General features: G+C 45.4%; 1 protein-coding gene across 1 annotated transcript in view; it reads right to left on the bottom strand.

Annotated features, from left to right (window-relative positions):
- spmip4 (sperm microtubule inner protein 4) overlaps positions 1 to 12742 on the bottom strand; it is a 37938-nt gene that overhangs the window by 9355 nt on the left and 15841 nt on the right. Inside the window, exons 3-6 of the mRNA XM_078200586.1 lie at positions 10389 to 10579; positions 2754 to 2836; positions 1936 to 2107; positions 1497 to 1588 (exon numbers count right to left, since the gene is read on the bottom strand). Coding sequence (XP_078056712.1) covers positions 1497 to 1588; positions 1936 to 2107; positions 2754 to 2836; positions 10389 to 10579 — 538 coding nt within the window. The remainder of the gene's footprint in view (positions 1 to 1496; positions 1589 to 1935; positions 2108 to 2753; positions 2837 to 10388; positions 10580 to 12742) is intronic.

Raw genomic sequence — 12742 nt, 5'->3', positions numbered from 1 at the left:
ATGGTCGGGGAATCCTTGGTTGTCTCGCCTTTCTTGAGTTGGTTTCCTATATTTTCCTTGGCTGCGCGGGTTGTGACAGTGGCTACTTGGTCATTTGACTCCTGGAGTGCAACATCCTGCTGGGAGGAGGGGATTCTTGTTCTTCCTGGAGATATCCTGATTGTGGATATCTGGACAAATCCTCCTCCTGTTCCTTGATGTGGGAAATATGGGTGGAATCCTGTTGATGGCGGGGCCTGAATAGCATCTCATGTGTGACTGGAGATGGGGGAGGTTTGTTTTGTTTGATGCCCTGGGGTAGTTTGAGTACTCCTGACCTGTTAGCCCTACTTTTAATTGTGTTGTTGTCCTAAGCTTATCTTGGCTGTGTGGTTTAGGGCTGTAGTGACTTTAATCATCTATTCTCCTGTGGAGAATAAAGCAGACAAGGGAGTAGATTGTCATCCCCCAAAATGTCCCCTCTTGGGGACTTTGAGACAACTCTCCTTCTTGAGTAATTAGGTTCCCTTGTGGGGTAGTATCCTGTTGTCTGTGGGACCTGAGTGTGAGCCCAGATACTTGGGCTCTGCATTATCTGAGTTTCCCCAATGAGGTTATGTAGCTCTGTTCCTGATATCCTGCATGTGAGAGTGTACACTGTCAAACCACATCTTGGGTGGAACTTTACTGGTTCACCCTGCCCATCGAGGGGCGGAGCGAGCCAATAAAATCGTGCGAGAGCTGAGAAATCAGGATCGCGCCTAATTTCTTGGCTCTCGCCATTTTATGAGGCGGATTTCCAGCGAGGTCAGCCTCAATTTTGAAATTCTCATTCTTGTGTGCAAATCCCTTCTGATCTTCATAACCACCTACAATCCTTTGCAAACTCTGGGTTCCAGCAGCTTTGCTCTCTTGTTCAATGTTACCTTTTCCACTACTGCCAGATGTGCTCTCAGCTGCCTTGGCACTTACTCCTAGTAGAATTTCATTCCGGAATCTCCCACCTCTTCAATTCTCTCTGCTCCTTTAAGACCCTCTTCAAATCTGATCTCTTTGACCAAGCTTTTCACCACCTGTTCTTTTTTGCTTGGTATCAGTTGTTCTCAGGTAATGCCCCTGTGAAGTATTTTGGGATGGGTGGCATAGTGGTTAGCACTGCTGCCTCATAACGCCAGGGACCCGGGTTCAATTCCTGGCTTGGGTCACTCTGTGCGGAGTCTGCACGTTCTTCCCGTGTCTGCGTGGGTTTCCTCCATTTGCTCCCATTTCCTCCCACAGTTCGAAAGACTTGCTGGTTAGGTGCGTTGACCATGCTAAATTCTCCCTCAGTGTACCCGAACCGGCATCGGAGTGCGACGATTTTTCACAGTAACATCATTGCAGTGTTAGTGTAAGCCTACTTGTAACACTAATAAATAACCTAAACTAAACATTTAAGAGTTTTTAAAGCTAGTTGCTGCTGTGTACATAAATCATTATCTTAATGACCGTTCCCCTGAATGTAACCGGTTACTTACTAGCTCTGCGAAGTAGTTGGATTTTCCTGTCACTTTTGCTATTTCTTTCTCAAAATAATCATCCAACTGAATGGGATTCATTGGTCCGCTGCCTAATTATAAAAATAAGTAAAAGATTCAGTGAAACAGTGAATGCCAAGTCTCCAGAAATGTTGCAGTTTGTAGCCTATAAACCATTCATTGATAAAAATAAAGATAAAGGACTGCCTATGCCGGGAATAAACTGCAACCTGGTCAGCAACTCCAGAAAGATAAACATAAAGTCAAGCTCTAAAATTTCAGATGTCTTTTCTCAGAATCAGTAGTTGATGTTGGTTTATAGTCACTCATTTGTGTAGAAATGCATGAGGTCAGTCATCAAAATCTAATAATAATTAGAATCCATGTGTTGCAGGAACTAACGAAATGTTAGGATCTTTCAGTTCTAGCTGTTTCCTACCTGTGAACTCCCTCTTGTACATGGTTAGCCAATGTGATTTCTCGATATTTTTCAGCATATTAGCAGTTCTTTCAGAAATGGTATGTTCTACGGCTCGCTCTGACCTGTTGGGGGCAATAAGCTTTGGTGGCGTTGGATAGATTTGTTTTTGTTCTTTGGTCGATTTAGGAATCTGCAATGAAAAAGAGGGGCTACCAAGCTGTATTTGAAGAGATCCAGTATTGGAAACAAACAATTATATTGATTTTGGACCTCCCTCTACAAGATTTTAGACAAAAGTTTAAATTAATTTAGCATTTGCATATCGCTGAAAAGAGGGACATGTTGCCAAAGCTTTTCATCTTGCACTCATCAGGACAAACACAAGAATGTTAAATTTCAAACAGTTACGACAATTTATATCACAGAAGGGGACGCTGATTTGTGGCAGGTCAACTCTTATTGGCCGAGACATTGCCATGGAGAAAGCAAATGGCAACGACGGACTCCCCATATTTCTGGGTAATTCAAAAAATGGTGCGAGGCAACCTAACAGGGTTTGTTGAGTGACATGCCAAGGGCTCAGGAAAACCCCGTGGCCCCCATTTCATCCCTAAGCCACCACTAAATTGCAGCGGGTTCAGAGTGTGAACTGGCTCATTTCTGAGCCTGATTCCCAATCCACCGCTGCCAGCAGGGAGTCCCACATCAGCCCCATCCACCCTCCGACTTAATCGGAGGAGGTTGATTTAACCAGTGTTAAGAATAAGCCGCCATTAAATGTGAGCAACTGAAAGGCATTTAGAAATTTTTGTTTTATTTTTCAGAAAATATCTTACCTGAGAATATCCTTCTTGTCCTGGCCAAGCTACACTTTTTGCTTGAGTGGGTATTTCCTGGGTTTCATATCTATATGGAAATCCTGCAATTTGGCAGCAAAGAATTTGGAATGAATTCCATGGCTGTTTATAAAACCAAACTGTATAATTAAAAAAGCAGTCTTGTCATCAGGGCGGCATGGTAGCACAGTGGTTAGCACTGCTGCTTCACAGCTCCAGGGTCCCGGGTTCGATTCCCGGCTCGGGTCACTGTCTGTGTGGAGTTTGCACATTCTCCTCGTGTCTGTGTAGGTTTCCTCCGGGTGCTCCGGTTTCTTCCCACAGTCCAAAGATGTGCGGGTTAGGTTGATTGGCCAGGTTTAAAAAATTGCCCCTTAGAGTCCTGGGATGCGTAGGTTAGAGGGATTAGTGGGTAAAATATGTGGGGGTAGGGCCTGGGTGGGATTGTGGTCGGTGCAGACTTGATGGGCCGAATGGCCTCCTTCTGCACTGTAGGGTTTCTATGATTTCAGGGCTTCTCTTGACAATCAATTAGTTAAAGTGATTTTAAATGTTGGATGGTGCTAGTGGTCTAATTGGGAAAGATTGAAGGAATTAAATGAAAATACCTAAATCTTTAACAGCTGCTGTTAATGCAAGATCATCTGATATTAACTCAATTTCATTATTAATACTGAGTTCAGTAAGTCATCCAACCCAATGATATTTTCATTACTCAACATTTTTTTAAAAACTCATTAATATTTACATGCTCATTAAGTAAAAGGATGCAAGTCCTAGGAATAAAATATTTATCCATTTTGGCACAGCACAGCCACATGACGTGCACCACTCTGGCCAACAAAGGCTCTTTAAAAGCACAGTACACTGCAAAAATTTCCTAACCATCCTTGGGACTCCTCTGAGTGAGACTGTTACAAGTGGAGGTTTTCCTTGTTGCCAGGAGAGAGGTTTTGCTTGCCTCTTGTGCTGCTGACCCTAGTGAAGGCCCTGGTGCCAGATTAATTAAATTAATTTTGGCAAACTCCTGGCAAGCTATGTTGGTAGTGTTGGATAGGATTTGAGGCGGGCAGTGGAGTTGAGCAGAAGATTGATGTTGTTGGAGGAAGATGAGATCCTGCAGCAGCTTGAAAGGGGCCGGCAGCCAGCCAGAAGAAGAAAGCTTCTCATCTCTGAGCATCTGGACATCAACATTTGCCAGTTGTGGGAAGAGTGCATCAATCACCTTACAACTAATTATACTCATTATGGACATTGCACAGGGCGGGAGAGGGTACTTCTGAAACGTATTGGTCTAATGTAGGAAAATGCAGCCAATTAATATAGAAGAAAGTCCCGTAAACAGCAGTGAGATAAATGATCAGATCAGTTTCAGTTGTGTTACTTGGTGGATAATGATGACCAGGGCACCTGGAGAATGCACCTGCACTTTTCTGAATAGTGCCTAAGAATCTTTTTATGCCAAGGGCATTGGATTAACATCTCATTTGACAGACAGCAACTTCAACAATGTAGGCGCTGAAGATTCAATCCGGATTATGTACTCGAGAGTCTAGACTGGGGCTTAGCATAATCTTCTGATTCAGAAACAATGCTGTTATCATCGACATTTAAAAAAAATACTATAGGTAATTTTTTTAAGTTCTCAGGTGCTCAGAAAATCTGCCTTATAGCATTGCACATAATCAGTAGGTCAGGCATGTTAAAGCATATTAGCATAAATAGCAATGATCAGTTCATCCGCAGCGATCTCACTTGTAGTACCTAGGTCTGCTCAGTCTTTACTCCAGGCACCAGGACTTTCCCTCCAGTTTTGGGCCAGTTTTGTTTTCCATATCCAATTGTTTTGGTGTTCTAAAGCTCTCTGGAGGGAAGGGACTTCCTGTATATGGTTGGAGCTGCAGCCTGAGCATGAGACGGGCTTGCTTGAGTGGCAAAAGCAAGAAGATGCAGCCTGGGAGAGACAGGTCAAGCCGAGCATTAGGCTAAGAGGGATTAGTTGAGCAGCAGAAGGTGCAGATTAGGAACCCAACACTGGTTGAGACTCTGCTCTTTTGTTCTAAACCTGATTCTGAGAAGTTGCACGCTTCAGACGTGCAATGAAACACCAGGATCGGTACCCAGGACCAATACCAAACTGCAGCAGCAATGCTAGCAATGTCTTTGCTGAGACAGAATCGTGAATGGATCCTCAGAATCCTGGAGAGAGGGGCGGATTTTCTAGGTCCAACGCGTGATTGGCAAAACTGGTGCACGATGAACATTACTCTGACTTACAATCTGCACCTCCACTGAGTACAACAGCTTGATTGAAATTAGTATGCATGGTAACCATAGAGCTTGGGAGAAGATGCAGAAGGAGATAACCTTAGACCGTTGCTCAGGTTCAGAGCGCCCACCTCAGGAGGAAGTACCTGAAAGGATAGATTTTTTTGTTCCAGTGTTGGGGAGGTGGAGATTACAGATGCTAACAGGGGTCAGGCTCCAGAAACAGTTTGGGGGCAGCCACAGGGGCTGCTGAATGCAAGAGCCAAGATCATACCATCATCCTCAGTGTTCTGTGATATCAGTTGCAACAGGTTCCACTGTAGCTGGCCCCATGATGGGGAGAAACATCTCCTCTGTAGGGCTGAGGAAATGCACGCATACCTGACCTCTTATCAGTTTTGCTCTGCTCCCTGTGATTGCATGTGATCTTACCCTGCAAGGGAGAGGGAAGAATTCAGTGGTCACCTTGCACAGTGGTTGATGATGTGATTGTCATTGCTAAATTGCTCCTCATGCCAATCTCTGCTGAGGCCTCCAACATTGTATCCTTGAACTTTGAGCGCTCCTTCTTTCTTGGTGCTCCATTTGTTTCCTCTTGCAGACATTTGCCCAAAAAGCAATCTTCAGCAGCTTCTGTCTAACGACTGAGCTGCCTTCAAGAGGTGTAGGCTCAGTGGAACGTGTGCGAGCTATGCAAGCTACTGGGCCCCCTGCTGAACGTTCAGCCAGCCAGAAGTGTGGGTCTCACACACAACTAAATGCTACAATCACTGAAATGAGGAGATGGCACAAAGTCTTCCTGCCTCAATGGGAACAAGAGTGGACTGTTCATGAATTGCCAACTCCCAAGCTCCCAAAAACTGGAAATACCTTAATACTAGCAGCTATAGCGGCAGAGTCTTCAGTATCAGTTGAGAGGAAATCCAGTCAATACTTGGGAACGTAAATGAACGTGGGAGTGGATATTCTTGTGAAATGTGAATACTAACTTGGATCAAATTGCCTCAATTCATCCTACATAATAACAGAAAGATCCAGCAGAGGAGGCAATTTGGCTCTTTCTCTTGGTGCTGCATCTTGAAAAGAGCAAGCTAATTAGTCCCAGTTCCTTGCTCTGTTCCAATAATTCTGAAATTTCCCTTTTCCGTTTCCATTCTGCAAGTCACTGGTGAACCTTTGGCCGTTGTTTCAGGCAGTGTGTTCTAGATCATGTCAGCTGCATAAAAAAATCTGAAATCTGTGTCTTCTGACCAGATTGTGCCACCAGAAACTGTTTCTCCTCATTTACTTCATCAAAGGCCTTCAAGAATTTGACCACCTCAAATCACCACTCAACCACCTCTGCTCCAACGAGAACAACACCAGCTTCTCGAGTCTCTCAACGTAACTGAAGTCCAGCATTCCAAGTTATATCTCCCTCTCCAAAGCCTTGATATCCAGCTTAAAGTGTGGTGTGTAGAACCGGACACATTACTCCAGCTGGGGCCTAATCAGTGTGTCGCAAAGATATGGTGCAAATTCCTTGGTTTTGTACTCTCTGCCTTGAGCACTCACTGTGATGTGGAGATGCCGGCGTTGGACTGGGGTAAACACAGTAAGAAGTCTCACAACACCAGGTTAAAATCCAACAGGTTTATTTGGCAGCAAAAGCCACTAGCTTTCGGAGCGCTGCTCCTTCATCAGGTGAGTGGGATTTCAGTTCACAAACAGGGCATATAAAGACACAAACTCAATTTACAAAATAATGGTTGGAATGCGAGTCTTTACAGGTAATCAAGTCTTAAAGGTACAGACAATGTGAGTGGAGAGAGGGTTAAGCACAGGTTAAAGAGATGTGTATTGTCTCCAGCCAGGACAGTTAGTGAGATTTTGCAAGCCCAGGCAAGTCGTGGGGGTTACAGATAGTGTGGCATGAACCCAAGATCCCGGTTGAGGCTGTCCTCCTGTGTGTGGAACTTGGTGATCAGTCTCTGCTCGCTAAATACACTCAATGACCTGGCCTCCACAGCCTTCTGCGGCAAAGAGTTCCACAGTTTCACCACTCTTTGGCTGAAGAAATTCCTCCTCATCTCTGTTTTAAAGGATCGTCCCTTTAGCCTGAGGTTGTGCCCTCTGGTTCCAGTTTTGAGTTATTAAATGATTGCAAAACTTAGACATTTGTCAGCCAATCAAATCAGGGCTTGTTCTCAGAGCAAAGTTATTTAATATGAAGTCAGGTGACAAAATCAATTTAAATCAACCAGAATAGCTGAAAATATATTAGAGAGGTCATAGAAGTTTACAGCATGGAAACAGGCCCTTTGGCCCAACTTGTCCATGCCGCCCTTTTTTTTAAAAAACCCTAAGCTAATCCCAACTGCCCGCATTTACGGTCACGGTCTGTCTAGTTGACTGATTAAAAACTGATCATAGTGTGATCAGATACTAATTTATGGAGGGTTCTTCAAATCTGTAACTGAATACCTGACTTTTAGCTGGATACCTGGCTAGATCTTCAACTCTGAGGCGGGAATCAGGAACTGGGAATTTTGTGAAGTTGTGATCATGCCTTCTACTGCCAGTGCCAGCTGGAGGTATTATATTGGGGGAGGCGGGAAGGAGCTGGAGTCAGGCCTGCCACCTATCAGCCAACATGGAGGTGTAATTGGTGGCAGGAACAGAAGCAAAAATGGAGGTGGGTCTCCCGCTCCTTCCACCTCCCCCGATGTAAATAGCTCCAGGAGTGGTTCCCTCCAGCAGGGTTTACTCCTGCTCCCCACTAACAGGGAACATGCGGTCTGACCCCGCTGGAGAGAAGAAAGGCCACTGAGGCTCCCCTGTGAGGTTGGGGCTAAGGGGTGGGGGGGGGGGGGGGGGGTGTTGCCCCTTGGTGATGTCCTTTGCCAAGGGGCAAACTGGCAATGCCTAAGGGGCACCGTGGCACTACCCACCGGGCATCAGACAGTGCCAAGGGGGGAGGGCAGAGGGGGCAGGGCCTATTGGTGGGGGAGTGACTCACTGGCACTGTGCATTGGGATCAATCCAGATGGGGGTGCAGGGGTGGGGGGCGGAGGGGGGAGGGGGGGTGCACTCAGGGCTGCTGTGGCGGGTGGTGAGGAGGAAAAAATCAGGAGATTGGGGCTGGCCTTCATCTAATGAAGGAGCAGCGCTCTAAAAGCACGTGATTCCAAATAAACCTGTTGGACTTTAACCTGGTGTTGTGAGACTTCTTACTGTGCCCATCCTAGACCAACACCTGCATCTCCAACTCATGCTTTTAGGAAGATCAGGCTTTTATAAGTAGGTATCATGCAAATATACTGTAAGCAGCATCTCTTGCTCATAAGGCTGGGGCTTCAATTGTACACTAATGGTACATACAGATAGCTCAAAAACTATGGCTTAATATGGATTTGCCAACAGAATATTGCCCTGCATTGCTATTGAAGTCTGGATGACAATAAGGTTTCATGATTTTGAAACTATGAAAATGTAACAAATAAATTTAATTGGTCTCTGCCTCAAATGATTCCGACTAATAGAAAGTCTCAAACGTAAATATGTGAAAATAATTCTACCTCGAACGGTAATTTCTAGTTGTCTTTGGAATCACTTTCCAGTAAAAATTGACCTTTCAGAAGAGGTTACATCAGGAATTTATGAAATACTTGCTGATATTTTCACCAATCGTTAAATGTTATAACTATAGACAAGTATTTTCCTTGAAAAACAACAGAAAAAATACTATTAAGAATGCAAAAGTTTGAAAAACTTTGAACAAGGCAGTTGAGATGAGGACCAATGTTTGATAATGGGGATGATCCTGGACATGGTGGAGAAAGGGAAGGTCACTTGTGATTGCCCCAAAGAAACCTCAAACAATGTTGCCTAATAATTCTTGAAGCTGATGATCTGAGGCTATTCCAATGGTCAATAAAAGGTGGAATTGCACTGGAACGATTTAAAATAAATGCTGTGGCTGTTATCAGGAAACTAAGTTAAATGAGCAAATTTTTGAGGAAGGTAATCAAAAGTATAACTTAGCCGGAATTCTCTGGCTGTTCACGCTCTGCCGCCACTGCAAGCGAGGGCGCTCAGCCAAATCTGTCACTGCAGCGGGCCAGATAATTCCGCTGGCGTGAACGGCCGGAGGATCCAACACTTATTTCAGCATATTCCATGAACTGCTTTCATATATATGTGTGTTGGGGGTGATTCTCCCAGCCCGCTGTGCTGTTTGTGTAACGCAGTGGGCCGGGAGACTTGAGCGGATGCAGTCTCCTGTTGGGCGCCATGGCCTCTGCATGTCTCCGGCAGCTGGATTTCCGGCACTGTCAGCTCCATGTCAGAAATCGGTGCAGAGCTGCATAAATTACTGAAATCAGTATGACCATATATTTTAAATATCATTAGTGGGCCCGGGACAGAAATCTCTGGGCCCGCTAGCATCTCCCCATCCCGTCAGGAGTGGTTCACTTCAGCGGGGTTTACTAAAGCTCCCCACTTGCAGCCCGACCCCACTGGAGTGAAGGGGGGGCCATCGAGGCCTCCCAGAGGGTGGGCACCGGGGGGATGTCCCTTTGGCATTGTCACCTTGGCATTGCCCCCATGGCATTGCCACCTTGGCAGTGACAGCTTGGGCCCCCGGCACTGCCCAAGAGGCAAAGTGACAATGCCCAGGGGCACCTTGGCACACTGCTCACCGGGCACGGGCAGTGTCCGTGGTGGGGCATAATGGGGGGAGGGGGTTGTGCCTGATGGGGGCCAGGCCTCTGGGGGGCGATTGGTGGGGTTGGGGGGGGTCCTGTTGCCACTCTGCAGTCGGGCTGAGTGACAGAGGGAGGGAGGCCAGCGATCGGGGCTGTCCATCGGGGTAGGAGTGGGGGGTCAGCCTGCTATGGGGAGGGTCAGGGCTGCCAGTCGGGGGGAATCATCAGGAGATTGGAGCTGCAGGGGGAGTGGGGCCATCGAGGCAGGCTGGGGGGAGGGGGGGGGGGTCAAGGCTGGCCTGGACACGTCAGGGGCCTGCAATTGGACCGCGGGGGGCGGGGTCTGTGTGCCAGTAATGCAGGGGTTGCAGGGCTGGCCAGAGATTGAGCTGGTCAGTGATCGAGAGGCCAGCAGTGCGGGACTACTGCGCATGCGCTGGTCTCAGCGCTGACAGATCGGCGCATGTGCAATGGCCCGCTCAGCGCTATGCTGCCGGCCTCTCCATTGGGAATAGGCCCTGCCCACTGAATTTCACTGTGATTCACATTAGTGAACTCTGCAGTGCTCAGTGTGGGAGATTCATTTTAAAACTCCCGCTGAAAAAACACCGTGGGATTCACTCCAGTTTTTATGCAAATTCGACACTTAGAATTTTTTTGGGAGAATTGCCTCCATTACCTTTGATTTTCCTGGACACGGTCACATCAGGAATTTTTGCCGGCATGTCAGGATTAATGGGCAGCAGCTGTCCAGCCCGTACCCCGGTGTGTGGATCATTTGGTGAAAGGAAGTTCGGAAATACAGCAAACTTGGAAATGTGGGAATAGTAGGGGTGCTCAATTGGAAATGGCACCCGTATCTGCTTCGCACTAAAAACATGAAAATACAACATATCCTATGAAGAAATAAAAAGAAAGAAAACACAGGAAGTTTGAACAAACATAACAATGCTGCAACTACTCAAGTTAGTTAGCTTCTGGAAGAGTAAGAGGAAGCTGTAGAGTTTTGTCAAGGTCCCATCCGAAAAATTAGCATGTCCTTCACTTCCAGATGCTGACCAATCTGTTATATAGTTATACTATTCTCCGCTTTCATTTTAGGTCTCACAAATGTCAGTATATCTTTTGGACAGGTATTGTATTCAAGAGGTGAAAAAGGTCATTTTATTATTTAGTTATTAAACTATTCCATTCTACATCTGAACTGAGAGTGATACTTTCCATAAAAAAAGGATATACCTTGGATCTGGAGACATTTATTATCGTCAAAAATTGCTCATCAAATATTAAAATATGTGAATAAAATCTTTATTATCTGCAGTTTTAGTCAAAAATATAACTGAGCTGAAGTAACTCACTGAAAATGGCATTCTAGAATTATTACTTTACAGTTTGTGTTAGGAAGCAGAAATTAAATGAAATAAAACTGGAACTGGGATTTGAATTTCAGGAAGGATCACAGGGCTTTGGGAAGTACGTCTTTCTTACACAAGTTACACAATTTAGGAGCACACGAAAACACCATCTTGAAATGTTTGTATATCGGGCAGTACTTTGTGAATTCACAACTGTGATTCCTCAGGTGGTGAGCTACTGACCTTTGTTGTAATAGTGATGACCTGGAAGTAATTACCTGCTATCCTATTGGCTGTGATTTGTTTGTGACAAGGGAAAACAAATGGATGTGATATTAGGAAAGCTCTGGGTTCACCTTCTGGTGTGTGCTGAGTTAGTGCATCTGTAAGTAAGGAAATGGTTTCTGTGCCTTTGGGATATGAAGAGAGGAAATGCACTATATTCCTGCTCCAAGTTACAGTCCAGTGATCCAACTAAAAGTTAGTTTATGTGGATGTCAGGTTCAGCTGTGGTCAAATTGGGTGGGAGATCAGAGATGTGCTGCTAAGTGTCCCCCAACAATTTTGTGTCATTGTCTTTGGGTCAAAATTCCCCTGGCACTGAAGCTGTCACTGATAATGCTCCGAATAGAGTGAAAAAGTATTAGCTGTTGGTTCAACCAGGACGCAACTTGAGTTAGTAATTTATTTCTCCAGCAAATATGTGAAAACAATACTACTGCACGCATCTATTTAGTGCCCTCTTGTAATAAAATTGACATTGGATGCTAGTTCAACTGGTTTTGGAAAATCCAGCTGCACACATTATCTGTACATTTGAATAATACCCTTTTCTATTTTGGAATGACACAGCTTGACCTCAAAGAGGCTGAATGGGCATGTGTGTAATTAATGATTCTGTTCACAATGGGGAAATCTTTTGCCTGCATATCTGCTCTTGTGGATCAGTGCATGTCTTGGCAAACCCTTTGCAATATCAAATGTATCTTTCATTGCAGAATGGTTAATTCCTGTTAAATGGCAACTTGAACGCAGTCACTATAGAAGCTGTGCGTTCACTATATTCTCCATCCATGCTCAAAATGCCTCAACACTGTTGGCATCTTCATTGAAGCTCAGAATCACAGTCATTTTTTCATGTAGTTGAGCTTGATCTATTTATGTGGGTGTTTGATGCTAGGAACTGTGACCGCTCCATGTAGGCCATGCACTTGTTCAGTTTGCTGTCTTATATGTCTGTGCACTAAATACTTCTCATTCTGTAAACCATGCAGAATGATATCTCTCTCTCTCTCTCAATCTCTTCAGGTAGCATTCCCCAACAAGCGAATTGATGACCATGAACCTCTCTCTTGCTCTAGAGGCGTGGATCATCTTAGTATACTCAGCCAGTTTGCATGGTTCTTTAAAAAATTGTTCTTTGTCCACCTTGATCTCTTTTACCATCATGATCTTTCCCATCAGACTTTCTGGGCCCACTTTTACCATCAAGTTGCACCCATTTTCGGGCGCAAAAACTTGGTAAAGTTGGGCTTGAGGCAAGTAGTGCGATCCATGCCCGTCTCCACACCGGTTCCCCCATTATCAAGGCCTGAAAATGGCCGCGATCGGGACCACGCCTGGAATGGGGGGCGGGGGGGGGGGGGGGTTGGTAATGGATCCCCCCCCCCGCCCCCCA

The sequence above is a fragment of the Mustelus asterias genome, chromosome 2 (genome assembly GCF_964213995.1).
Source record: "Mustelus asterias chromosome 2, sMusAst1.hap1.1, whole genome shotgun sequence".
Taxonomy (NCBI): Eukaryota; Metazoa; Chordata; class Chondrichthyes; order Carcharhiniformes; family Triakidae; genus Mustelus; species Mustelus asterias.
The sequence above is the reverse complement of the archived record's forward strand: the minus strand, read 5'-3'. Positions and strand labels throughout refer to the sequence as shown.